At 48.1% G+C, this 25,800-nt stretch overlaps 3 protein-coding genes across 26 annotated transcripts in view; all 3 read right to left on the bottom strand.

Annotated features, from left to right (window-relative positions):
- The window catches only part of LOC118374008 (guanylate-binding protein 1-like), a 145,539-nt gene extending 142,014 nt beyond the window's left edge, over positions 1–3,525 (bottom strand). For all 4 annotated transcript variants that reach the window (XM_052523051.1, XM_052523052.1, XM_052523053.1 and 1 more), the window contains exons 1-2: positions 3,390–3,525; positions 2,549–2,743 (exon numbers count right to left, since the gene is read on the bottom strand). In XM_052523051.1, the coding sequence (XP_052379011.1) occupies positions 2,549–2,720 (172 nt within the window). In that variant the 5' untranslated portion in view covers positions 2,721–2,743; positions 3,390–3,525. The remainder of the gene's footprint in view (positions 1–2,548; positions 2,744–3,389) is intronic.
- A 6,102-nt stretch (positions 3,526–9,627) lies between these two features.
- Positions 9,628–11,962, bottom strand: LOC127931188 (uncharacterized). 21 transcript variants are annotated; one of them, XM_052523078.1, is made up of 4 exons: positions 11,652–11,962; positions 11,518–11,619; positions 11,226–11,485; positions 9,628–11,123 (listed from the first exon to the last, which is right to left on the bottom strand). In XM_052523078.1, the coding sequence occupies exons 1-4, from the start codon at positions 11,836–11,838 to the stop codon at positions 10,770–10,772; spliced, it is 903 nt and encodes a 300-aa protein (XP_052379038.1). In that variant the 5' UTR covers positions 11,839–11,962; the 3' UTR covers positions 9,628–10,769. The 21 variants fall into 21 exon arrangements, with proteins under 21 accessions (XP_052379038.1, XP_052379028.1, XP_052379030.1 ...); XM_052523068.1 differs by having other exon boundaries at positions 9,628–11,225; positions 11,264–11,485; XM_052523070.1 differs by having other exon boundaries at positions 11,518–11,962.
- A 151-nt stretch (positions 11,963–12,113) lies between these two features.
- Positions 12,114–24,772, bottom strand: ercc1 (excision repair cross-complementation group 1). Its single transcript, XM_052523057.1, has 9 exons — positions 24,610–24,772; positions 23,410–23,922; positions 23,182–23,285; positions 18,091–18,190; positions 15,856–15,932; positions 14,884–14,983; positions 13,441–13,512; positions 13,279–13,347; positions 12,114–12,322 (listed from the first exon to the last, which is right to left on the bottom strand). Exons 1-9 carry the CDS (start codon positions 24,670–24,672, stop codon positions 12,260–12,262), a joined length of 1,161 nt encoding a protein of 386 aa, XP_052379017.1. The 5' UTR covers positions 24,673–24,772; the 3' UTR covers positions 12,114–12,259.
- Between the last annotated feature and the right edge of the window lie 1,028 nt (positions 24,773–25,800).

Raw genomic sequence — 25,800 nt, 5'->3', positions numbered from 1 at the left:
TAGAAATTGTGTTTTTATATTGAACAAACAGCATTTAGGGATTACAGATATATAATAGCACTGGAATGATCACATTTACAGACATCTGCCACTTTGGAAACGTCCCGTGACCACACCTGACACCACTTACTAAAACACCTGCCCATTTCTAGTTGTTAGGTCTATCAATCCCATTTCTAGTTGTTAGGTCTATCAATCCCATTTCTAGTTGTTAGGTCTATCAATCCCATTTCTAGTTGTTAGGTCTATCAATCCCATTTCTAGTTGTTAGGTCTATCAATCCCATTTCTAGTTGTTAGGTCTATCAATCCCATTTCTAGTTGTTAGGTCTATCAATCCCATTTCTAGTTGTTATCAATCCCATTTCTAGGTCTATCAATCCCATTTCTAGTTGTTAGGTCTATCAATCCCATTTCTAGTTGTTAGGTCTATCAATCCCATTTCTAGTTGTTAGGTCTATCAATCCCATTTCTAGTTGTTAGGTCTATCAATCCCATTTCTAGTTGTTAGGTCTATCAATCCCATTTCTAGTTGTTAGGTCTATCAATCCCATTTCTAGTTGTTAGGTCTATCAATCCCATTTCTAGTTGTTAGGTCTATCAATCCCATTTCTAGTTGTTAGGTCTATCAATCCCGTTTCTAGTTGTTAGGTCTATCAATCCCATTTCTAGTTGTTAGGTCTATCAATCCCATTTCTAGTTGTTAGGTCTATCAATCCCATTTCTAGTTGTTAGGTCTATCAATCCCATTTCTAGTTGTTAGGTCTATCAATCCCATTTCTAGTTGTTAGGTCTATCAATCCCATTTCTAGTTGTTAGGTCTATCAATCCCATTTCTAGTTGTTAGGTCTATCAATCCCATTTCTAGTTGTTAGGTCTATCAATCCCATTTCTAGTTGTTAGGTCTATCAATCCCATTTCTAGTTGTTAGGTCTATCAATCCCATTTCTAGTTGTTAGGTCTATCAATCCCATTTCTAGTTTCTTAGTTGTTAGGTCTATCAATCCCATTTCTAGTTGTTAGGTCTATCCCATTTCTAGTTGTTAGGTCTAACAATCCCATTTCTAGTTGTTAGGTCTATCAATCCCATTTCTAGTTGTTAGGTCTATCAATCCCATTTCTAGTTGTTAGGTCTATCAATCCCATTTCTAGTTGTTAGGTCTATCAATCCCATTTCTAGTTGTTAGGTCTATCAATCCCATTTCTTGTTAGGTCTATCAATCCCATTTCTAGTTGTTAGGTCTATCAATCCCATTTCTAGTTGTTAGGTCTATCAATCCCATTTCTAGTTGTTAGGTCTAACAATCCCATTTCTAGTTGTTAGGTCTATCAATCCCATTTCTAGTTGTTAGGTCTATCAATCCCATTTCTAGTTGTTAGGTCTATCAATCCCATTTCTAGTTGTTAGGTCTATCAATCCCATTTCTAGTTGTTAGGTCTATCAATCCCATTTCTAGTTGTTAGGTCTATCAATCCCATTTCTAGTTTCTAGTTGTTAGGTCTATCAATCCCATTTCTAGTTGTTAGGTCTATCAATCCCATTTCTAGTTGTTAGGTCTATCAATCCCATTTCTAGTTGTTAGGTCTATCAATCCCATTTCTAGTTGTTAGGTCTATCAATCCCATTTCTAGTTGTTAGGTCTAGGTCTATCAATCCCATTTCTAGTTGTTAGGTCTATCAATCCCATTTCTAGTTGTTAGGTCTATCAATCCCATTTCTAGTTGTTAGGTCTATCAATCCCATTTCTAGTTGTTAGGTCTATCAATCCCATTTCTAGTTGTTAGGTCTATCAATCCCATTTCTAGTTGTTAGGTCTATCAATCCCGTTTCTAGTTGTTAGGTCTATCAATCCCATTTCTAGTTGTTAGGTCTATCAATCCCATTTCTAGTTGTTAGGTCTATCAATCCCATTTCTAGTTGTTAGGTCTATCAATCCCATTTCTAGTTGTTAGGTCTATCAATCCCATTTCTAGTTGTTAGGTCTATCAATCCCATTTCTAGTTGTTAGGTCTATCAATCCCATTTTTTTTCTGATATTGTTCAGATGATGTGGACGCCTTCTGATGTGTTTCCAGCTCTGGGAATCAATCATTCACTTAAAGCTTGCCAATGAAAGATGACTTTCAAAATACAAAATAAACCATTATTTTTGTGTGTGCTTGATCTTGTGTATTCTGAGCTATGTAACTCCTGTCTATCTTCTGATACTTTCCTCATAATCTCCCAGATATTTTCTTTACAAATATACCAAGTTTCGGCATGTCAGAATCATCTAATTACATATGAATCGCAGTTACTTTTGCGTATGTCTAATTTGGTGGAAATCAACATTTTGCCGTTAAATCTAAGAGGTTACGCCCAGATATTGCCTTCCTGCAACACAAATATTGTACGAGTTGCAAGAATCCCTGTCCTACTCTGTTTCTACAGTTATTACTGTGTAGTTTCAGAGTAGTAGGATAAACTTAATGTACAGTGTTACCAAAAAAGACTGAGGCACAGATGATGTCCAAACCTGTTTGTAAAGTAAGATATATTTGTCTCTCACCACTTCTCTTCTGAGCCAGCTTGTTCATGAGGTAGGACTTTCCGGTGCGATACAGCCCGACCACAGACACAACCACAACTTTCTGTTTCAGTCCCATCAGGTAGTCGATGGCCTCTGGTTCTACGCAAAGCTCTCCGTCAGCGTTTTTAACGAGGCACATTGGGGAGTCCATGGTCAAGTGGCTTCACAAGATCACTTAAAAGCAAATGGTTGATCCAAGTTCATCATCATGAATACTTATTTTACCTCTATGATGCTATTCCTTATCATGTCAATAGCGAAATACAACACATTTTGTCATTATAAACCATTTTACTTCTAATAATGATCTGTAACAATAATAAATAGTAAATAGTTTGTTAAGACACCACCACAATTCTAATGCAGGGATCTCTTGATCCAGTCCAGTAGTGACTGGTTCTACAAGCTTGTATTGTAGTCCAGCACTAACATGCCTGATTCAAAAAATCAATGTCCAGGTTTATACAGGTTTGTCAGTGCTATTGGTGTGTGTCGTGAGAACATGAGAACAATTCTACAACCAAATCAGTGTGATGAATGCAACTGATATAGAGAAACTCTGAAGAATACCGATCACGAAGGAACACCTGGGGGCAAAAATATGATTAACCTTTTCATAAATCTACAACGATCAAAGTTATTCCGTTTGGTATCTTTAGTACAAACAATAGGAAAGTGGTCGCTGAGATCATTTGTAAAGACACCACAGGCCAATTATTTATGGGAGCCAATTTGTCAGGATTAGGTCAACCAGCGAAGAGTTTGAATACCTGTGGGTTTGGAAATCAGAAGTCAGATTAACGTCAGGCTTGATACTCACAAATACTCGTAGTTTCGCTGACAGTCAAGGATTCTCTGCAAAACAATTTGGTAAAATCACCAAGCAGCAGGCCATTTAAAGGCTGCAGACACTGAAAGTGAAAGTGACCTCCTGTCTGGTGAAACTCATCCATTACCTAAGTACCACAAGAATGCAGTTTGACAGGAACTACCTCAGATTCACAGTCGCTTTTATTCATGGGTGCCAATGGAACTTTACAAGTACAATTCCTTCTAACAACAAGGGCTTATCAAGAAAACCCTTTTAAAAGGACTAATTCAAGGCAAAAAGGATTTGGAACACTCAACAACAAAGACAGAGATCCATTTCTTATTTGCTCAGTTTGAATCCATTGTTAGTGCCAAGAGAGGAGAGGTGAATAGTCTATAGGGCGAGTAAGACTAGATTGTAGACAGTAAAGAAAAATACCTTCTGTGGTTATATCCACGGGGCGGGAAGGATTAGGGTCATGAAATGTGGTCTGGTTGGAGGGCGGATGGGTGGGGCTCTGGTTGGAGGGTGGATGGAGGTACTGGAGGCTTTCATTCCAACCAAGCACTAACACACTATTCAAATATTTAATGGACGAACGTACTTCCTTATTTCACCTCGTTTTTCCACCAAAGCTAATTAAGAAATGCTAAAGGCCATGCCTGAATACCCTGGCAGGTTCTGTTGTTTGTCCCTCCTGAGTCACCGTAGCATCATAGCCACTTCCTCAAAATAGTGACTTCCTCAAAATAATCTGAATTACTCTAAGGTGCATAAAGAAATCTGTAATTAATTTATACTTTTTTGCGGCCAAAATCGTACACCTAGCTAAGATGTTGGGTGCAGTATTTCTCAAGTAAAAACATTTGCATGAAAAACTAGTCAGTGTACTGCGTATAGTCCATGGAGTCAGGAAAGTCTGGCTCAGGACTGCTTTCTGAGAACAATAACATGTCATTGTTTTTAAAGAGGCACGTTGGGAAATCCATGATCAAACGATCACTTCAAAGCAGCTAATGGTTGATACAAGTTAATCATCATTGATTCTTACATTAAATTCCCATGATAGTGCATTCCACTCTCTGTAAACACAACATGGGCTGTATGGGGGGCTGTATGGGGGCTGTATGGGGGCTGTATGGGGGCTGTATTGGGGCTGTATGGGGGCTGTATGGGGGCTGTATGGGGGCTGTATGGGGACTGTATGGGGGCTGTATTTGTCACATGGGGGGCTCTGTATTGGGGCTGTATGGGGACTGTATGGGGGCTGTATGGGGACTGTATGGGGGCTGTATGGGGGCTGTATGGGGGCTGTATGGGGGCTGTATTGGGGCTGTATGGGGGCTGTATGGGGGCTGTATGGGGGCTGTATGGGGGCTGTATGGGGGCTGTATGGGGGCTGTATGGGGGCTGTATGGGGGCTGTATGGGGGCTGTATGGGGGCTGTATGGGGGCTGTATGGGGGCTGTATTGGGGCTGTATGGGGGCTGTATGGGGGCTGTATGGGGGCTGTATGGGGGCTGTATGGGGGCTGTATGGGGGCTGTATGGGGGCTGTATGGGGGCTGTATGGGGGCTGTATGGGGGCTGTATGGGGGCTGTATGGGGGCTGTATTGGGGCTGTATGGGGGCTGTATGGGGGCTGTATGGGGGCTGTATTGGGGCTGTATGGGAACTTCCAATCACGGCCAGGTGTGATACAGCTTGGAATCGAACCAGGGTCTGTAGGGACACCTTTAGCACAGAGGTGTAGTACCTTTGTCACGCCCTGACCTTAGAGAGAGTTTTATTCTCTAAGTTGGTTAGGTCGGGTTGTGACTAAGGTGGGTACTCTAGTTTTTCTATTTCTATGTTGGCCTGGTATGGTTCCCAATCAGAGGCAGCTGTTTATCGTTGTCTCTGATTGGGGATCATAGTTAAATAGTATAGTATAAATAAATGTAAAATAAAGGTAAAGTAAAAAAGTCTCCTGGAGAGACTGTTGGGGAATAATCAGAATTAGTTGGTAACATAGGTAAGATGTTTTATATTCATCATATGTTTGTAAGTTACTTCTCATCAGAATGTGTTTGTATAATACTGTGGCGGGGTTGCAGTATCTGTTCTCTGTCAAGACTAAGTTATTTGGGTCGGAGAGAGGGGAGAGGTCAAGCGTGTATCTCTTGGCTCCACAATGTCTGTGTGCCAGTCAATGTGTCTCTGTGATCTTGTCAAGATAGGATGGATTTGATATATGCCTGTTGATATGGAGGATTGGTTTATGGTTCTGAGTTTGAGAAAAGAACATAACATGAACGATAAATTATGCCAATGCTGTCTGGCTATGTGTGTCTTTGCTATAAAGGATCTCAGTTGCAATGTGTAAGGGACTCTCAGAGAATTCATTGATAGACACTGAATTGATCTGAGAGTCACAGGGTTGTGATGGAGCTCATATAATTAAAGATGGACTTTGTGATAACTAACTCTGACTTGTGTGTGTGGTTTGCTCTCATGATTTGGTAAATACAGGAAATTTCCACGACAAGACTGCAGCCATTGTCCCTACTTCTGGCAGAGGTGTTGTCACTGGAGCCTGGATTCCTTTCTTCCAGCTGAAGCTGAGTCAGTTTTCTCTGAATGTTTTTTTTCTAGTTTTGTAAGTCTCTGTTCATCAGTTGTGTGTTTTTTCAAGTCCTTTCTTTTCTCTAAAGAAAGTGTAGAGGAAACATCCCTCTCTTTTTTCCAATCCCACTTCTCCCTTCATTTCCACTGTTCCAGACACCATCAGAATTTGTCCATTGATGTATGGTGGAGGTTCTGTAAAGCTCCACCATCTTCCTGTCTGACTTTTCATTGTCTTTCTTCAACATTCCTCTAGCTGTCTTTATACTTTTCAGCAATCCCTCTCCTTTTACTTTGAACATTTTCATCACCTTGCTTTCTCTAGCTCGTTTATATTTTCAATTTCTTTCCTGTGTCCTTTGCTTTATGTGTTTTTTTATTATAGTTTCCATTTCCTCACACACTGAGACATCAAATGTTTCCTCCTCTGGCCATTTAGTACCCATTTTCCTAGTGCGTTTTTCCCATTTCTTAGACATTTCTATTAGTTATTTTTTGCCTAGCGGATGCCTAGCGCTCAGAATGTCTACTGCCAATTTACTCATTATTGCGGCCTGCATCTGTGTTGTTTACCTTTTTCTGTGTCTGCGAAGTACTAGTATTATCATTAATATTAGTTTATAGACCATTTATATTTTTATTATTGCTGCTCTTTCATGTAATGTTCCTTATCTATTCTAACGCTACAGATATTCTTGTTTCCGGGTTTATTCTCAGTTTATTCATTTAACTTCCTGTGATATTCGTATTTTTTCCGTATTTATTCTTTCTTTGCTATTTTTGTTTTATTGTGCTTATTAAAACCATTGGTTCTTATAGTTCCTACAGATCTAAAGGGCTAAAAACACTTTGACCCTATTCTCTCTTATGTATATCCATGTTTGTAACGGCGTTCTTCGTTTGTCGAAAGAGATTCGGACCGAAATGCAGCGTGGTGGTTACTCATGTCTTTAATGAAACAAATGACGATACATGAAATAACTTAATAAATACAAAAACAACAAACGGAACGTGAAACCTAATTACAGCCTATCTGGTGAACACTACACAGAAACAGGAACAATCACCCACGAAATACAAAGTGAAACCCTGGCTACCTAAATATGGTTCCCAATCAGAGACAACGAGAAATCACCTGACTCTGATTGAGAACCGCCTCAGGCAGCCAAGCCTATGCTAGACACACCCCTAATAAACCACAATCCCAATGCCTACAAAAATCCCCAATAAGACAACACCATAAACCCATGTCACACCCTGGCCTGAAGAAATAATTAAGGAAAACACAAAATACTATGACCAAGGCGTGACAGAACCCCCCCCAAGGTGCGTACTCCCGGACGCACCTCAAAACCATAGGGAGGGTCCGGGTGGGTGCCTGTCCATGGTGGCGGCTCCGGTTCGGGACGTGGACCCCACTCCATTACTGTCATAGTTCCTCCCCTTCGCGTCCTGGTATAATCCACCCTCGCCGCCGACCATGGCCTAATAGTCCTCACCCAGAACCCCACTGAACTGAGGGGCAGCTCGGGACTGAGGGGCAGCTCGGGACTGAGGGGCAGCTCGGGACTGAGGGGAAACTCGGGACTGAGGGGCAGCTCGGGACTGAGGGACAGCTCGGAACTGATGGGAAGCCCGGGACTGAGGGGAAGCCCGGGACTGAGGAGAAGCCCAGTACTGAGAGGAAGCCCAGTACTGAGAGGAAGCCCAGTACTGAGAGGAAGCCCAGTACTGAGATGAAGCTCAGGCAGGTAGTAGGCTCCGATAGATCCTGGCTGGCTGGCGGATCTGGAAGATTCTGATTGACTGGCAGATCTGGAAGAGACTGGTTGACTGGCAGATCTGGAAGAATCTGGTTGACTGGCAGATCTAGAAGATCATGGCTGACTGGTGGATCTAGCTGCTCTATGCAGACTGACAGCTCTGGCTGCTCCATGCAGATTGACAGCTCAGGCTGCTCCATGCAGACTGACATCTCAGGCTGCTCCATGCAGACTGACAGCTCAGGCTGCTTCATGCAGTCTGACAGCTCTGGCTGCTTCATACAGACTGATAGCTCTGGCTGCTTCATGCAAACTGACAGCTCTGGCTGCTTCATGCAGACTGACAGGTCTGGCTGCTCCATGCACTGACAGCTCTGACTGATCCATGCAGGCTGGCAGCACCTTGCAGACTGGCAGCTCCTTGCAGACTGACAGCTCTGGCTGCTCCATGCAGATTGACAGCTCAGGCTGCTCCATGCAGACTGACATCTCAGGCTGCTCCATGCAGACTGACAGCTCAGGCTGCTTCATGCAGTCTGACAGCTCTGGCTGCTTCATACAGACTGATAGCTCTGGCTGCTTCATGCAAACTGACAGCTCTGGCTGCTTCATGCAGACTGACAGGTCTGGCTGCTCCATGCAGACTGACAGCTCTGACTGATCCATGCAGGCTGGCAGCACCTTGCAGACTGGCAGCTCCTTGCAGACTGACAGCTCTGGCTGCTCCATGCAGGCTGACAGCTCCTTGCAGACTGACAGCTCCTTGCAGACTGGCAGCTCCTTGCAGACTGGCAGCTCCTTGCAGACTGACAGCTCTGGCTGCTTCATGCAGACTGGCAGCTCAGGCTGCCCCGAACAGGCAGGAGGCTTCTGGCAGCGTTGTAGAGGAGGAAGGCTCAGATAGCGCTGAACAGACAGGAGACTCCAGCAGCGCTGTAGAGAAGGAAGGCTCTGATAGCGCTGAACAGGCGGGAGACTCCGGTAGCGCTGTAGAGGAGGAAGGCTCTGATAGCGCTGAACAGGCGGGAGGCTCCGGCAGCGCAGGAGAGGCGAGGCGCACTGTAGGCCTGATGCGTGGTGCTGGCACTGGTGGTACTGGGCCGAGGACACGCACAGGAAGCCTGGTGCGGGGTGCTGCTACCGGAGGACTGGTATGTGAAGGTGGCACAGGATGGACTGGACCGTGAAGGTGTACTGGAGAGCCTGAGAGCAGGACTGGCACAGGACGTGCAAGGCTAGGTCGGTACACAGGAGGCCTAGGGCGTGAGGCTGGCACATTTTTCACCAGCCGACTAACACGCACCTCAGGACGAGTATGGAGCGCTGACCCAGGTGCCATCAAAACCCCGACACGCTCAGTCGGACGAATCTTGTACCTAAAGCACCAAGCTAGCAACTCCCTCATTACTCTCCACTCCACCTTCCCCATTAACTCCTTCACAGTCTCTGCTTCGCTCACCTCTAACACCGGCTCTGGTTCTGGTCTCCTCCTTGGCTCCTCACGATTAACAAGGAGAGTTGGCTCAGGTCTATCTCCAGACTCTGCCCCTCTCCCTCTGAGCCCCCCCAATACATTTTTGGGGCTGACTCACGGGCTTTCCTCTGCGCCGTCGTGATTGTCTCTCCAACTCCATTCTCCTATAGCCCTCTTCGCACTGCTCCAGCGAATCCCAGGCGGGCTCCGGCACTCTCTCTGGGTCGACCGCCCACCTGTCTATTTCATCCCACGTCGTATACTCCATGCTTCTGCTGTCCATAACGTCCTCCCTTCACTGCTCCTGCTGTCGCTGCCTGTAACCACGCCACTCGGTCCGTGTGTGGTGGGTGATTCTGTAACGGCGTTCTTCGTTTGTCGAAAGAGAGTCGGACCGAAATGCAGGGTGGTGGTTACTCATGTCTTTAATGAAACAAATGACGATACATGAAATAACTTAATAAATACAAAAACAACAAACGGAATGTGAAACCTAATTACAGCCTATCTGGTGAACACTACACAGAGACAGGATCAATCACCCACGAAATACAAAGTGAAACCCCGGCTACCTAAATATGGTTCCCAATCAGAGACAACGAGAAATCACCTGACTCTGATTGAGAACCGCCTCAGGCAGCCAAGCCTATGCTAGACACCCCTAATAAACCACAATCCCAATGCCTACAAAAATCCCAATAAGACAACACAATAAACCCATGTCACACCCTGGCCTGAACAAATAATTAAGGAAAACACAAAATACTATGACCAAGTCGTGACAATGTTATTTTACTTTCTCTGATTATTGTACTCAGACTATTGGTTATTGTAAAAAACTGAGTTTAAATGTATTTGGCTAAGGTGTATGTCAACTTCCCGACTTCAACTGTATCTACCTCAAATACCTTATTATCTATCCTGATGCCTAGTCACTTTACCCTGCCTTCATGTACATATCTACCTCAAATACCCTATTATCTATCCTGATGCCTACTCACTTTACCCTGCCTTCATGTACATATCTACCTCAAATACCTTATTATCTATCCTGATGCCCAGTCACTTTACCCTGCCTTCATGTACATATCTACCTCAAATACCTTATTATTATCTATCCTGATGCCTAGTTACTTTACCCTCCTTCATGTACATATCTACCTCAAGTACCTTATTATCTATCTATCCTGATGCCTAGTCACTTTACCCTGCCTTCATGTACATATCTACCTCAAATACCTTATTATCTATCCTGATGCCTAGTCACTTTACCCTGCCTTCATGTACATCTGTGATTATTATTATCTGACCCTGCTGGTCATCTAGGAACATTTGAACATCTTGGCCATGTTCTGTTATAATCTCCACCCGGCACAGCCAGAAGAGGACTGGCCACCCCTCATAGACTGGTTCCTCTCTAGGTTTCTTCCTAGGTTCTGGCCTTTCTAGGGAGTTTTTATTCCTGTATACAGCTCCACATTGATCTGGTACTGGTAACCCCATTCGTAGCTCCACATTGATTTATACAGGGGGTACCGGTACTATAGCTTCACATTGATCTGGTACTGGTACCCCCTGTATATAGATCCACATTGATCTGGTACCGGTACCCCCTGTATATAGATCCACATTGATCTGGTACTTCCTGTATATAGCTCCACATGGATCTGGTACTGGTAGTCCCTGTATATAGCTCCACATTGATCTGGTACTCCCTGTATATAGCTCCACAATGATCTGGTACTTCCTGTATATAGCTCCACATTGATCTGGTACCCCCTGTATATAGCTCCACATTGATCTGGTACTTCCTGTATATAGCTCCACATTGATATGGTACTTCCTGTATATAGCTCCACATTGACCTGGTACTGGTACCACCTGTATATAGCTCCACATTGACCTGGCACTGGTACCACCTGTATATAGCTCCACATTGACCTGGTACTTCCTGTATATAGCTCCACATTGACCTGGTACTTCCTGTATATAGCTCCACATTGACCTGGTACTGGTACTTCCTGTATATAGCTCCACATTGACCTGGTACTGGTACCACCTGTATATAGCTCCACATTGACCTGGTACTGGTACTTCCTGTATATAGCCCCACATTGACCTGGTACTGGTACCACCCGTATATAGCTCCACATTGACCTGGTACTTCCTGTATATAGCTCCACATTGACCTGGTACTGGTACTTCCTGTATATAGCTCCACATTGACCTGGTACTGGTACCACCTGTATATAGCTCCACATTGACCTGGTACTTCCTTTATATAGCTCCACATTGACCTGGTACTGGTACCACCTGTATATAGCTCCACATTGACCTGGTACTTCCTGTATATAGCTCCACATTGACCTGGTACTTCCTGTATATAGCTCCACATTGACCTGGTACTTCCTGTATATAGCTCCACATTGACCTGGCACTTCCTGTATATAGCTCCACATTGACCTGGTACTGGTACCACCTGTATATAGCTCCACATTGACCTGGTACTGGTACTTCCTGTATATAGCTCCACATTGACCTGGTACTGGTACCACCTGTATATAGCTCCACATTGACCTGGTACTGGTACCACCTGTATATAGCTCTGAATTAATCATTGATATGTTGGATACATGATGACGTGACAAGACCTGAAAATGGCCGTCTAGCAATGATCAACAACCAATTTGACAGAGATAAAGAATTTAAAAAAATAACAAAAAAATATATTGTACAATCCAGGTGGTTACCCAGACAGACTCACAGCTGTAATCACACTTAGAGACTTACCCAGACAGACTCACAGCTGTAATCACTCTTAGAGACTTACCCAGACAGACTCACAGCTGTAATCACTGCCAAAGGTGATTCTAACATTTACTGACTCAAGATCTATTTTCTCGTGTTTTATTTTTATACAAATGCAAAAAAACAACAACAATACAGTTGAAACAGTCCTTAGGATAGTGAGCCCTTATGGAAGCCAGTTCCCTGCTGAGGAGAAAGGTCCACAGTAGAGTAGTAAGGACTGTCTGTGGGTCAGCTGTCTTTCTTCTTGGCCTTGAGGAAGGGCTGGTGTAGCACGTCATAGAGACGTCTGGCCTGTAGGACACAGCAAACACACACACCACTCAATAATGCAAGGAGACTAACTAAGGAAAACTGACACTGTTCGAGGATATATTTTCCTAAATTGGTTTGAAATAACCATCAACGTTTGGAAATAATCACACTGAATTATAATAATAAAAATGTTGAAGGTCATATTTTAAAATTCAAGGGAACACTATTCCCTCTCTTTCTGTCAAACACCCCCCATCCTCCACCCATCCCTCCCTCCACCCCTCTACCCATCCCTACACCCCTCTACCCATCCATATATCCCTCTACCCATCCCTCCATCCCTCTACCCATCCATATATCCCTCTACCCATCCCTCCATCCCTCTACCCCTCTCCCCATCCCTCTACCCCTCTCCCCATCCCACTACCCCTCTCCCCATCCCTCTACCCCTCCACCCATCCCTCTACCCCTCCACCCATCCCTCTACCCCTCTACCCATCCCTCTACCCATCCCTCTACCCCTCTACCCATCCCTCTACCCATCCCTCTACCCATCCCTCTACCCATCCCTCTACCCATCCCTCTACCCATCCCTCTACCCATCCCTCTACCCCTCTACCCATCCCTCTACCCCTCTACCCATCCCTCTACCCATCCCTCTACCCATCCCTCCACCCACCCATCCCTCCACCCATCCCTCCACCCACCCATCCCTCCACCCAACCCTCTACCCATCCCTCTACCCATCCCTCTACCCATCCCTCCACCCACCCATCCCTCCACCCATCCCTCCACCCACCCATCCCTCTACCCATCCCTCTACCCATCCCTCCACCCATCCCTCCACCCACCCATCCCTCTACCCATCCCTCTACCCATCCCTCTACCCATCCCTCTACCCCTCCACCCATCCCTCTACCCCTCTACCCATCCCTCTACCCATCCCTCTACCCCTCTACCCATCCCTCCACCCTCTACCCATCCTTCCTGCTCACCTTCTGGGGTCCCAGTCCAGGACAGAGAACCAGGTCCTCTTTAGTTGCAGTGATGATCCCCTCTAAGGACTGAGAAAAAAGACCATCTCTCAGCTCAACTCAAGACAATTCATTTGAGTACATCAGCACGGTTCATTTCAATATATAATGAAAGCCTCTTACAGAGAAGGTTGACAGCAGAGTGATCGAGTCAGTCTTGTTGACAGACTTCACAGTGGTCAGACAGTCCGTCACCTGTAAAAACACTGCTAAGATGTTACTGAGTTACAGTTCCTATGAAAGGAAATCAGTCAATTGAAATAATTGAATAAATAAATTCAATTAGGCCCTAATCTGTGTTTGTCACATGACTAGGAATTAGGAATACAGATACACTTCTGTTGGTCACAGATACCTCTATATAATAATAATAATAATAATAATAATAATAATAATAATAATAATAATAATAATTCTGAAAACCAGTCAGTATCTGGTGTGACCACCGCCTCATTGCCGTGCAACAACTCCTTCACATATAGTTGGATCAGGTTGTTAGTTGTCTCTCCTAGCTGGAATATTGGTGTGAACTGGAACGCGCTGTCGAACAAGTCGATCCAGAGCATCCCAAACATAATAAACATGTTTACTTAAAAAAACGGGTGTTATCGGTTATCTCTGCGCATTCAAATTGGCATCGTAAAAAATGCAATTGTGTTCGTTGTCCGTAGCTTATGCCTCTGCCCCATACCATAACCCCACCATGGGGCACTCTGTTCACAATCAGTTCGCCCACACAACGCCATACACGCTTGTCTGCAATCTCCCCGCTAAAGATGAAACTGGGATTCATCTGTGAAAAGCCCACTTCTCCAGTGCCCAGCAAAAGTGAGCATTTGCCCACTGAAATCGGGTACGACGCCAAACTACGGTCAGAACAAGACCCTGGTGAAGATGACGAGCGCACAGATGAGCTTCCCTGAGACTTGAGATTCCCTGAGATTTGTGCAGCAATTCTTTGGCTGTGCAAACCCACAGTTTCATCAGCTGTCCGGGGTTGCTGGTCTTATGCGTTTACGCAGGTGAAGAAGCAGGATGTGGAGGTCCTGGGTTGTCGTGGTTACACGTGGTCTGAGGCCAGTTGGACGTACTGCCAAATTCTACGAAACGATGTCGGAGGCGGCTTATGGTAGAGAAATTAACATTAAATTATCTGGCAACAGCTCTGGTGGACATTCCTGCAGTCAGCATGCCAATTGCACAACCCCTTAAAACATCTATTGTGTTGTGTGACAAAACTGCACATTTTAGAGTGGCCTTTTATTGTCCCCCAGCACAAGGTGCACCTGTGTAATAAATCATGCTGTCTACTCAGCTTCTTGATATGCCACACCTGTCACGTAGGTAGATGGATTATCTTGGCAAAGGAGAAATTATCACTGACAGGGATGTAAACACGTTTGTGCACAACATTGAGGAGAAATGCGATTTTTGAGCATGAGGAACATTTCTGGGATATTTTACTTCAGCTCATGAAACATGGGACCAACACTTTACATTTTGCGTTTATATTTTTTGTTCGGTGTATTAATATGACTGTTGGTTATTGCCCATAATGGCTCAGACCTTCGACAGGTAGTCTTTCTCCACATGTTCCTTCAGCAGATCAGCTGGTTTCTTCTCATAGGACTTGTACGTCTCCAGGTAACGCCCCGCCTCCTCTGGACTGTTAACAAAAATAAGTTCCAACTTAAAATCTTCACTCTCAAACATTGTCATTACATAGTAAGGAATGGAGAGGGTTACCGCCAGGCCACGGGTGAGAGGGCTACCTCCAGGCCAGGGGTGAGAGGGTACCTCCAAGGGTTAGATGGTTACCTCCAGGGGTGACAGGGTTACCTCCAGGCCAGGGGTGAGAGGGTACCTCCAAGGGTTAGATGGTTACCTCCAAGGGTTAGATGGTTACCTCCAAGGGTTAGATGGTTACCACCAGGGGTGAGAGGGTACCTCCAGGGGTTAGATGGTTACCTCCAGGGGTGAGAGGGTTACCTCCAGGGGTGAGAGGGTTACCTCCAGGGGTGAGAGGGTTACCTCCAGGGGTGAGAGGGTTACCGCCAGGGGTGAGAGGGTTACCGCCAGGCCAGGGATGAGCGGGTGACCCCATGCCAGGGGTGAGAGGGTTACCCCCAGGCCAGGGATGAGAGGGTTACCTCCAGGGGTGAGAGGGTTACCTCCAGGACAGGGGTGAGAGGGTTACCTCCAGGCCAGGGGTGAGAGGGTTACCTCCAGGCCAGGGGTGAGAGGGTTACCACCAGGCTAGGGGTGAGAGGATTACCGCCAGGGGTGAGAGGGTTACCGCCAGGGGGTGAGAGGGTTACCGCCAGGGGTGAGAGGGTTACCGCCAGGGGTGAGAGGGTTACCGCCAGGGGTGAGAGGGTTACCGCCAGGGGTGAGAGGGTTACCTCCAGGGGTGAGAGGGTTACCGCCAGGGGTGAGAGGGTTACCGCCAGGGGTGAGAGGGTTACCTCCAGGGGTGAGAGGGTTACCTCCAGGCCAGGGGTGAGAGGGTTACCTCCAGGCCAGGGGTGAGAGGGTTACCTCCAGGCCAGGATGAGAGTGCAGTCAGCCATGATGCAGATACGAGCCAGCTCTTTCAGAGAATGGTGAGGGTCTTTCTGCAAAACACCACCAGGGAGAGTGGGGACGGGAGAGAGTGGAGACGGGAGAGGGGTGGGGACGGGAGAGGGTGGGGACGGGAGAGGGTGGGGACGGGAGAGGGGTGGGGACGGGAGAGAGTGGGGACGGGAGAGGGTGGGGACGGGAGAGGGTTACCTCCAGGGGTGAGGGGTTAGAGGGTGGGGACGGGAGAGAGTGGGGACGGGAGAGGGTGGGGACGGGAGGGAGGGTGGGGGTTACGGGGGTGAGAGGGTGGAGACGGGGTGAGAGAGGGGTGGGGACTGGAGAGAGTGGAGACGGGGAGAGGGTGGGGAGACGGGAGAGAGTGGGGACGGGAGAGAGTGGGGAGACGGGAGAGAGTGGGGACGGGAGAGGTGGGGACGGGAGAGAGTGGAGACGGGAGAGAGGGGGACGGGAGGCCAGGGTGGGGACGGGAGAGGGTGGGGACGGGAGAGGGTGGGGACGGGAGAGGGTGGGGACGGGAGAGGGTGGGGACGGGAGAGGGTGGGGACGGGAGAGGGTGGGGACGGGAGAGGGTGGGGACGGGAGAGAGTGGGGACGGGAGAGGGTGGAGACGGGAGAGGGTGGGGACGGGAGAGGGTGGGGACGGGAAAGAGGTGGGGACGGGAGAGGGTGGGGACGGGAGAGGGTGGGGACGGGAGAGAGGGTGGAGACGGGAGAGGGTGGAGACGGGAGAGAGGGGGACGGGAGAGGGTGGGACGGGAGAGGGTGGGGACGGGAGAGAGTGGGGACGGGAGAGAGTGGGGACGGGAGAGGGTGGGGACGGGACGGGAGAGGGTGGGGACGGGGAGAGAGGGGGGACGGGAGAGGGTGGGGACGGGAGAGGGTGGGGACGGGAGAGGGTGGGGACGGGAGAGGGTGGGGACGGGAGAGGGTGGGGACGGGAGAGGGTGGGGACGGGAGAGGGTGGGGACGGGAGAGGGTGGGGACGGGAGAGGGTGGGGACGGGAGAGGGGGGGGACGGGAGAGGGTGGGGACGGGAGAGGGTGCGGACGGGAGAGGGTGGGGACGGGAGAGAGTGGGGACGGGAGAGGGTGGGGACGGGAGAGGGTGGGGACGGGAGAGGGTGGGGACGGGAGAGGGTGGGGACGGGAGAGGGTGGGGACGGGAGAGGGTGGGGACGGGAGAGGGTGGGGACGGGAGAGAGTGGGGACGGGAGAGAGTGGGGACGGGAGAGGGTGGGGACGGGAGAGGGTGGGGACGGGAGAGGGTGGGGACGGGAGAGGGTGGAGACGGGAGAGGGTGGAGACGGGAGAGGGTGGAGACGGGAGAGGGTGGGGACGGGAGAGAGTGGGGACGGGAGAGGGTGGGGACGGGAGAGAGTGGGGACGGGAGAGGGTGGGGACGGGAGAGGGTGGGGACGGGAGAGAGTGGGGACGGGAGAGAGTGGGGACGGGAGAGGGTGGGGACGGGAGAGGGTGGGGACGGGAGAGGGTGGGGACGGGAGAGGGTGGGGACGGGAGAGGGTGGGGACGGGAGAGGGTGGGGACGGGAGAGGGTGGGGAGACGGGAGAGAGTGGGGACGGGAGAGAGTGGGGACGGGAGAGAGTGGGGACGGGAGAGGGTGGGGACGGGAGAGTGGGGACGGGAGAGAGTGGGGACGGGAGAGGGTGGGGAGACGGGAGAGAGTGGGGGGGGGGAGAGGGTGGGGAGACGGGAGAGAGTGGGGACGGGAGAGAGTGGGGAGACGGGAGAGAGTGGGGACGGGAGAGAGTGGGGACGGGAGAGAGTGGGGACGGGAGAGAGTGGGGACGGGAGAGAGTGGGGACGGGAGAGAGTGGGGACGGGAGAGGGTGGGGAGACGGGAGAGAGTGGGGACGGGAGAGAGTGGGGACGGGAGAGAGTGGAGACGGGAGAGAGTGGGGACGGGAGAGAGTGGGGACGGGAGAGAGTGGGGACGGGAGAGAGTGGGGACGGGAGAGGGTGGGGACGGGAGAGGGTGGGGACGGGAGAGAGTGGGGACGGGAGAGAGTGGGGACGGGAGAGAGTGGGGACGGGAGAGGGTGGGGTATTAGGGAAATCTGCAATGTGTAAACTGAAAAATGATCAGTATAAAAGTACTTTTACACTATAATCATGACCTCTAATTAAATTCATCAATAAATGAGGAGAAAAAAAACTATTTTCTAGTCTCACCACATCAACTAACACCAGTAGAACCCTGAGGGTGAAGGTCTGGCCCAACAGTTTGAGACGGTCGTGAATGTAGTTGGGGTTGAGGTTGTGGTACCTCAGACTGCCGGTCCAACAAGGAGCAAGAACAGTACAACGGAGACAACACCAACAGATCAGGACAACACCAACAGACCAGGACAACACCAACAGATCAGGACAACACCAACAGATCAGGACAACACCAACAGACCAGGACAACACCAACAGATCAGGACAACACCAACAGACCAGGACAACACCAACAGATCAGGACAACACCAACAGATCAGGACAACACCAACAGACCAGGACAACACCAACATATCAGGACAACACCAACAGACCAGGACAACACCAACAGACCAGGACAACACCAACAGACCAGGACAACACCAACAGACCAGGACAACACCAACAGACCAGGACAACACCAACAGATCAGGACAACACCAACAGACCAGGACAACACCAACAGATCAGGACAACACCAACAGACCAGGACAACACCAACAGATCAGGACAACACCAACAGACCAGGACAACACCAACAGATCAGGACAACACCAACAGATCAGGACAACACCAACAGATCAGGACAACACCAACAGACCAGGACAACACCAACAGACCAGGACAACACCAACAGATCAGGACAACACCAACATATCAGGACAACACCAACATATCAGGACAACACCAACAGATCAGGACAACACCAACAGACCAGGACAACACCAACAGACCAGGACAACACCAACAGACCAGGACAACACCAACAGATCAGGACAACACCAACAGATCAGGACAACACCAACAGACCAGGACAACACCAACAGATCAGGACAACACCAACAGATCAGGACAACACCAACAGACCAGGACAACACCAACAGACCAGGACAACACCAACAGACCAGGACAACACCAACAGACCAGGACAACACCAACAGACCAGGACAACACCAACAGACCAGGACAACACCAACAGACCAGGACAACACCAACAGATCAGGACAACACCAACAGATCAGGACAACACCAACAGACCAGGACAACACCAACAGATCAGGACAACACCAACAGACCAGGACAACACCAACAGATCAGGACAACACCAACAGATCAGGACAACACCAACAGACCAGGACAACACCAACAGACCAGGACAACACCAACAGATCAGGACAACACCAACAGATCAGGACAACACCAACAGATCAGGACAACACCAACAGACCAGGACAACACCAACAGACCAGGACAACACCAACAGATCAGGACAACACCAACAGATCAGGACAACACCAACAGACCAGGACAACACCAACAGATCAGGACAACACCAACAGACCAGGACAACACCAACAGACCAGGACAACACCAACAGACCAGGACAACACCAACAGACCAGGACAACACCAACAGGACCAGGACAACACCAACAGATCAGGACAACACCAACAGACCAGGACAACACCAACAGACCAGGACAACACCAACAGACCAGGACAACACCAACAGATCAGGACAACACCAACAGACCAGGACAACACCAACAGACCAGGACAACACCAACAGATCAGGACAACACCAACAGACCAGGACAACACCAACAGACCAGGACAACACCAACAGATCAGGACAACACCAATCAGGACAACACCAACAGACAGACCAGGACAACACCAACAGACCAGGACAACACCAACAGACCAGGACAACACCAACAGACCAGGACAACACCAACAGACCAGGACAACACCAACAGACCAGGACAACACCAACAGATCAGGACAACACCAACAGATCAGGACAACACCAACAGATCAGGACAACACCAACAGATCAGGACAACACCAACAGATCAGGACAACACCAACAGACCAGGACAACACCAACAGACCAGGACAACACCAACAGATCAGGACAGGGTGGACACCAACAGACCAGGACAACACCAACAGATCAGGACAACACCAGACAGACCAGGACAACACCAACAGATCAGGACAACACCAACAGATCAGGACAACACCAACAGATCAGGACAACACCAACAGACCAGGACAACACCAACAGATCAGGACAACACCAACAGATCAGGACAACACCAACAGACCAGGACAACACCAACAGATCAGGACAACACCAACAGACCAGGACAACACCAACAGACCAGACAACACCAACAGATCAGGACAACACCAACAGACCAGGACAACACCAACAGATCAGGACAACACCAACAGATCAGGACAACACCAACAGATCAGGACAACAGAGGGTGGGGAGACCAGGACAGGACACCACCACAGATCAGGACAACACCAACAGATCAGGACAACACCAACAGATCAGGACAACACCAACAGACCAGGACAACACCAACAGACCAGGACAACACCAACAGATCAGGACAACACCAACAGATCAGGACAACACCAACAGATCAGGACAACACCAACAGATCAGGACAACACCAACAGACCAGGACAACACCAACAGATCAGGACAACACCAACAGATCAGGACAACACCAACAGACCAGGACAACACCAACAGACCAGGACAACACCAACAGACCAGGACAACACCAACAGACCAGGACAACACCAACAGATCAGGACAACACCAACAGACCAGGACAACACCAACAGATCAGGACAACACCAACAGACCAGGACAACACCAACAGACCAGGACAACACCAACAGATCAGGACAACACCAACAGATCAGGACAACACCAACAGATCAGGACAACACCAACAGATCAGGACAACACCAACAGACCAGGACAACACCAACAGACCAGGACAACACCAACAGATCAGGACAACACCAACAGATCAGGACAACACCAACAGACCAGGACAACACCAACAGACCAGGACAACACCAACAGATCAGGACAACACCAACAGATCAGGACAACACCAACAGATCAGGACAACACCAACAGACCAGGACAACACCAACAGACCAGGACAACACCAACAGACCAGGACAACACCAACAGATCAGGACAACACCAACAGATCAGGACAACACCAACAGATCAGGACAACACCAACAGATCAGGACAACACCAACAGACCAGGACAACACCAACAGATCAGGACAACACCAACAGATCAGGACAACACCAACAGATCAGGACAACACCAACAGATCAGGACAACACCAACAGATCAGGACAACACCAACAGATCAGGACAACACCAACAGATCAGGACAACACCAACAGACCAGGACAACACCAACAGATCAGGACAACACCAACAGATCAGGACAACACCAACAGACCAGGACAACACCAACAGATTAGGACAACACCAACAGATCAGGACAACACCAACAGATCAGGACAACACCAACAGACCAGGACAACACCAACAGACCAGGACAACACCAACAGATCAGGACAACACCAACAGATCAGGACAACACCAACAGACCAGGACAACACCAACAGACCAGGACAACACCAACAGACCAGGACAACACCAACAGATCAGGACAACACCAACAGATCAGGACAACACCAACAGATCAGGACAACACCAACAGACCAGGACAACACCAACAGACCAGGACAACACCAACAGACCAGGACAACACCAACAGACCAGGACAACACCAACAGACCAGGACAACACCAACAGATCAGGACAACACCAACAGATCAGGACAACACCAACAGATCAGGACAACACCAACAGATCAGGACAACACCAACAGACCAGGACAACACCAACAGACCAGGACAACACCAACAGATCAGGACAACACCAACAGACCAGGACAACACCAACAGACCAGGACAACACCAACAGATCAGGACAACACCAACAGACCAGGACAACACCAACAGATCAGGACAACACCAACAGACCAGGACAACACCAACAGATCAGGACAACACCAACAGACCAGGACAACACCAACAGACCAGGACAACACCAACAGATCAGGACAACACCAACAGACCAGGACAACACCAACAGACCAGGACAACACCAACAGACCAGGACAACACCAACAGACCAGGACAACACCAACAGACCAGGACAACACCAACAGATCAGGACAACACCAACAGACCAGGACAACACCAACAGACCAGGACAACACCAACAGACCAGGACAACACCAACAGATCAGGACAACACCAACAGACCAGGACAACACCAACAGATCAGGACAACACCAACAGATCAGGACAACACCAACAGACCAGGACAACACCAACAGACCAGGACAACACCAACAGATCAGGACAACACCAACAGACCAGGACAACACCAACAGATCAGGACAACACCAACAGATCAGGACAACACCAACAGATCAGGACAACACCAACAGACCAGGACAACACCAACAGATCAGGACAACACCAACAGACCAGGACAACACCAACAGATCAGGACAACACCAACAGATCAGGACAACACCAACAGATCAGGACAACACCAACAGACCAGGACAACACCAACAGATCAGGACAACACCAACAGATCAGGACAACACCAACAGATCAGGACAACACCAACAGATCAGGACAACACCAACAGATCAGGACAACACCAACAGATCAGGACAACACCAACAGATCAGGACAACACCAACAGACCAGGACAACACCAACAGATCAGGACAACACCAACAGATCAGGACAACACCAACAGATCAGAACAACACCAACAGATCAGGACAACACCAACAGATCAGGACAACACCAACAGATCAGGACAACACCAACAGATCAGGACAACACCAACAAGCGCGGACACAAATACAAGAGGGAGATACTATGGAAACCTCTTCCATCAGAACATGACCAGCAAATGTCACCATTGTTTGTTCCAGAGAAGTCGTTACATAGCATAGCATTGCATAACATAGCATAGCATAGCAACATTTACGTGAAGGTGTAAAGGTTCACAGAATAAAACAACAAGAAAAGAACAGAAGTGGCTAGCGGCTACTCACTAACTAGGTGAGAGGTGAGCATGTATAACAGGTTTCAGTGGAACAGAAAAGGCCACATCACACACACACACACACAGACCTGAGGAAGAGAGCGCAGGTCGTCTGTCCCAGGACATAGTCGGGGACCACCTCTCCAAACTCCCAAGGCACACTCCTCACAAATTTCAGAATGGGGTTTCCTCTCTGCACAATAACAACCAAGGTGTGGAGATTAATTAGTAAGACAACACTTCAAAGCTTTCCACAGTTATTGGTAAAGGTCTCTCTGAACAAAGACATTAAACTCAGTTACATCCATCACTCTTACCTGTCTGGGGCTGACTATGATACTATTACCAGACCCCACTGGTTTAGGATGACTTAGGATGTTGCTGCCCTCTGACCCTTGACCCTCCCCCTGCTTCTGCTCAGTCCCAGCCCTCTGCCCCTCCTCTCCCTCTCCACCAGACCCCGGATCCTTTGTCCCCTGGGCCCGAGGCCTCTCACACCCCACAGAGGACGACGACGACGTCACATCAGGCCCACCTTGTGCTCCTTGACTGGGACCCTGCTTCAAACTACCAGTGTCTGTATCTATCCCTGTCCCCGTTCCTGCAGCAGCCCTGGACAGCTCCACTCTCTGTGGAGCTGAGGGGACTCGCTGAGGTGCATGGCCTTTGCTCTGGACAATGAACTCTGCGTAGGATAGTGGTTGGCCAGCAGACGACGGGGGTGCAGGCTGAGCTTTGGTCTCAGAGGTGGTTGATGATGATGATGATGATGATGATGATGATGATGCACTCTGGCCTGCCTTAGAGGAGGGCTGGAATAGGGGTTTCACCTGCAAGAGAACCCAGGTGGGTGGCTTTTTTAACCATGTGCCCATGCAGTCCTCCAACATGTGACATATGCAATGTGTATTGCAACGCTCTACAATCACAGCCAAGATGGAAAGTTATGAATATTGTATCGAGGTCCAAAACCCCACAACGGGAAAAATATTTTTCAACCACTTGCTACCTTCAACCTTCCTTGTAGGTGTAACTACAATAACAATTAACGTTACGTCTTAGTAATTTAGCGAGCTGACTTTACTTTACTAATGTCAAAAAGACTAGAGGTTTGAGGGACCGGTTGTCTGTCTGCAACAAAATAAAAATATCTGGACAGAAAATAGACCCGTTTCCACAGTGTTTCAGGACACCAAATATCTCTACTGTAGCTTTGGTCAGCACTACTAACTTTGGATAGATCGCTAACAAGACTAGGATAGTCCCTTTTTTGTACTTCAACCATTTGTACATCGTTATAACACCGTATATATACATACACCGAACTTTTTTTTTTTTTTTGAACTTCTGTGATGTTTACTGTACATGTATGTGTATTGTTTATTTCACATGTTTTGGCAATGTTACATATGTTTCCCATGCCTATAAAGCCCCTCTGAATTGAATAGTTAGTTTGCCTACACCCTTGAAACATAGCTGGCGATTAACTAACTCATTCATTAGTGATTTTTACTTACCGGGGCTCTTTCTTTTGTGAAGGCAGAGTCGTCTAGGTTGATATTAAACCTCTTTTTTTCCATATTTGAATCAAGTACATGCCCCTAGTTATCCATACAGCTCACTGTCGCTCTGGTTCTGACGTCCACTGCGGAGCGTCGAAAATGTCAACCAGGCATGACTTTCTGCTGTTGATCAAAGAGTAATCGATTCCACTTCCGGTATTTCCATTATCTGTCAGCAGAGGACGCAAGAGTTCCACACCAGGAATAGGGTTCGTCGACCTGAACGCATTTCTGATGGTGTGTTTTCAACATTGTCAGAGCATTGCAGCCCCAACCTCCGAAAGTACTTTTTTTTTAAAGAAGGAAAAGAGACTGGAGGAAAATCCCTTGAGAAACGACAGCTAAGTGTGCCAACATCTTCAATTGTAGGCTACTAAAGGAAAGAGACAGACACCAAAGCTGTATGGTTCCTTTACCGAAGGATATTGAAGTGGAGCTCCATGGCTGTCACTCTGTGGGGTGTGAAACCTCAAGACGCAGGGGTCAGTCGCAGGCAGGAGCAAGCAGCACAGGGTGGTGGTTGACTTAGGAAGGCCTATGAAACTGTGCATGATCTTCCAATTTTACTCATCACTATTTTGTCGTCGGCCCAAAAATGAATGTTCGTCATCTATTCATTTTATTTTTTATTTTATTTATTATAATTCATTTTATTTAACCAGGTAGGCTAGATGAGAACAAGTTCTCATTTGCAACTGCGACCTGGCCAAGAGAAAGCAAAGCAGTTCGACAGATACAACGACACAGAGTTACACATGGAGTAAAACAAACAAACATACAATCAATAATACAGTAGAAAAATCTATATACAGTGTGTGCAAATGTGGTAATAATAATGAGACAGTCAGTGCCTATTAATGAGTATAGGCTATGGTGTAATGCTTGTGAATATAGCCTTTTGTTGTGTGGTACCGGTCCAAAACAAACTATTAATCAGTGATACTAGCCACATGCCTGTACTGCACAGATAGGGATCTACCTGTGTAGAGCACATGCCCCTTTGCCTCCACTGTGCCCTTTTAGGTGGTGGTAAATTGGTTGAGAGAATACCAAGAGTGTGCAAAGCTGTCATCAAGGCAAAGGGTGGCTACTTTGAAGAATTTCAAATAGAAAATATATTTGTTTAACACTTTTTTTTGGTTAGTA

This window comes from Oncorhynchus keta, chromosome 7, assembly GCF_023373465.1.
Source record: "Oncorhynchus keta strain PuntledgeMale-10-30-2019 chromosome 7, Oket_V2, whole genome shotgun sequence".
In the NCBI taxonomy this organism is placed as follows: domain Eukaryota; kingdom Metazoa; phylum Chordata; class Actinopteri; order Salmoniformes; family Salmonidae; genus Oncorhynchus; species Oncorhynchus keta.
This window is presented reverse-complemented; position numbering and strand designations above follow the sequence as displayed.

Coding starts and splice junctions, on each gene's coding strand:
- LOC127931188 (XM_052523058.1), bottom strand. CDS start 11,838: ATGATTAATTCAGAGCTATATACAGGTGGTACCAGTACCAGGTCAATG. Junction 11,226..11,263: donor ACAGGTGGTACCAGTACCAG/GTCAATGTGGAG, acceptor TACCAGTACCAG/GTCAATGTGGAGCTATATAC.
- ercc1 (XM_052523057.1), bottom strand. CDS start 24,672: ATGGAAAAAAAGAGGTTTAATATCAACCTAGACGACTCTGCCTTCACA. Junction 13,348..13,440: donor CTCTGCTGTCAACCTTCTCT/GTAAGAGGCTTT, acceptor CTTTTTTCTCAG/TCCTTAGAGGGGATCATCAC. Junction 12,323..13,278: donor CTGGACTGGGACCCCAGAAG/GTGAGCAGGAAG, acceptor TGTGTCCTACAG/GCCAGACGTCTCTATGACGT.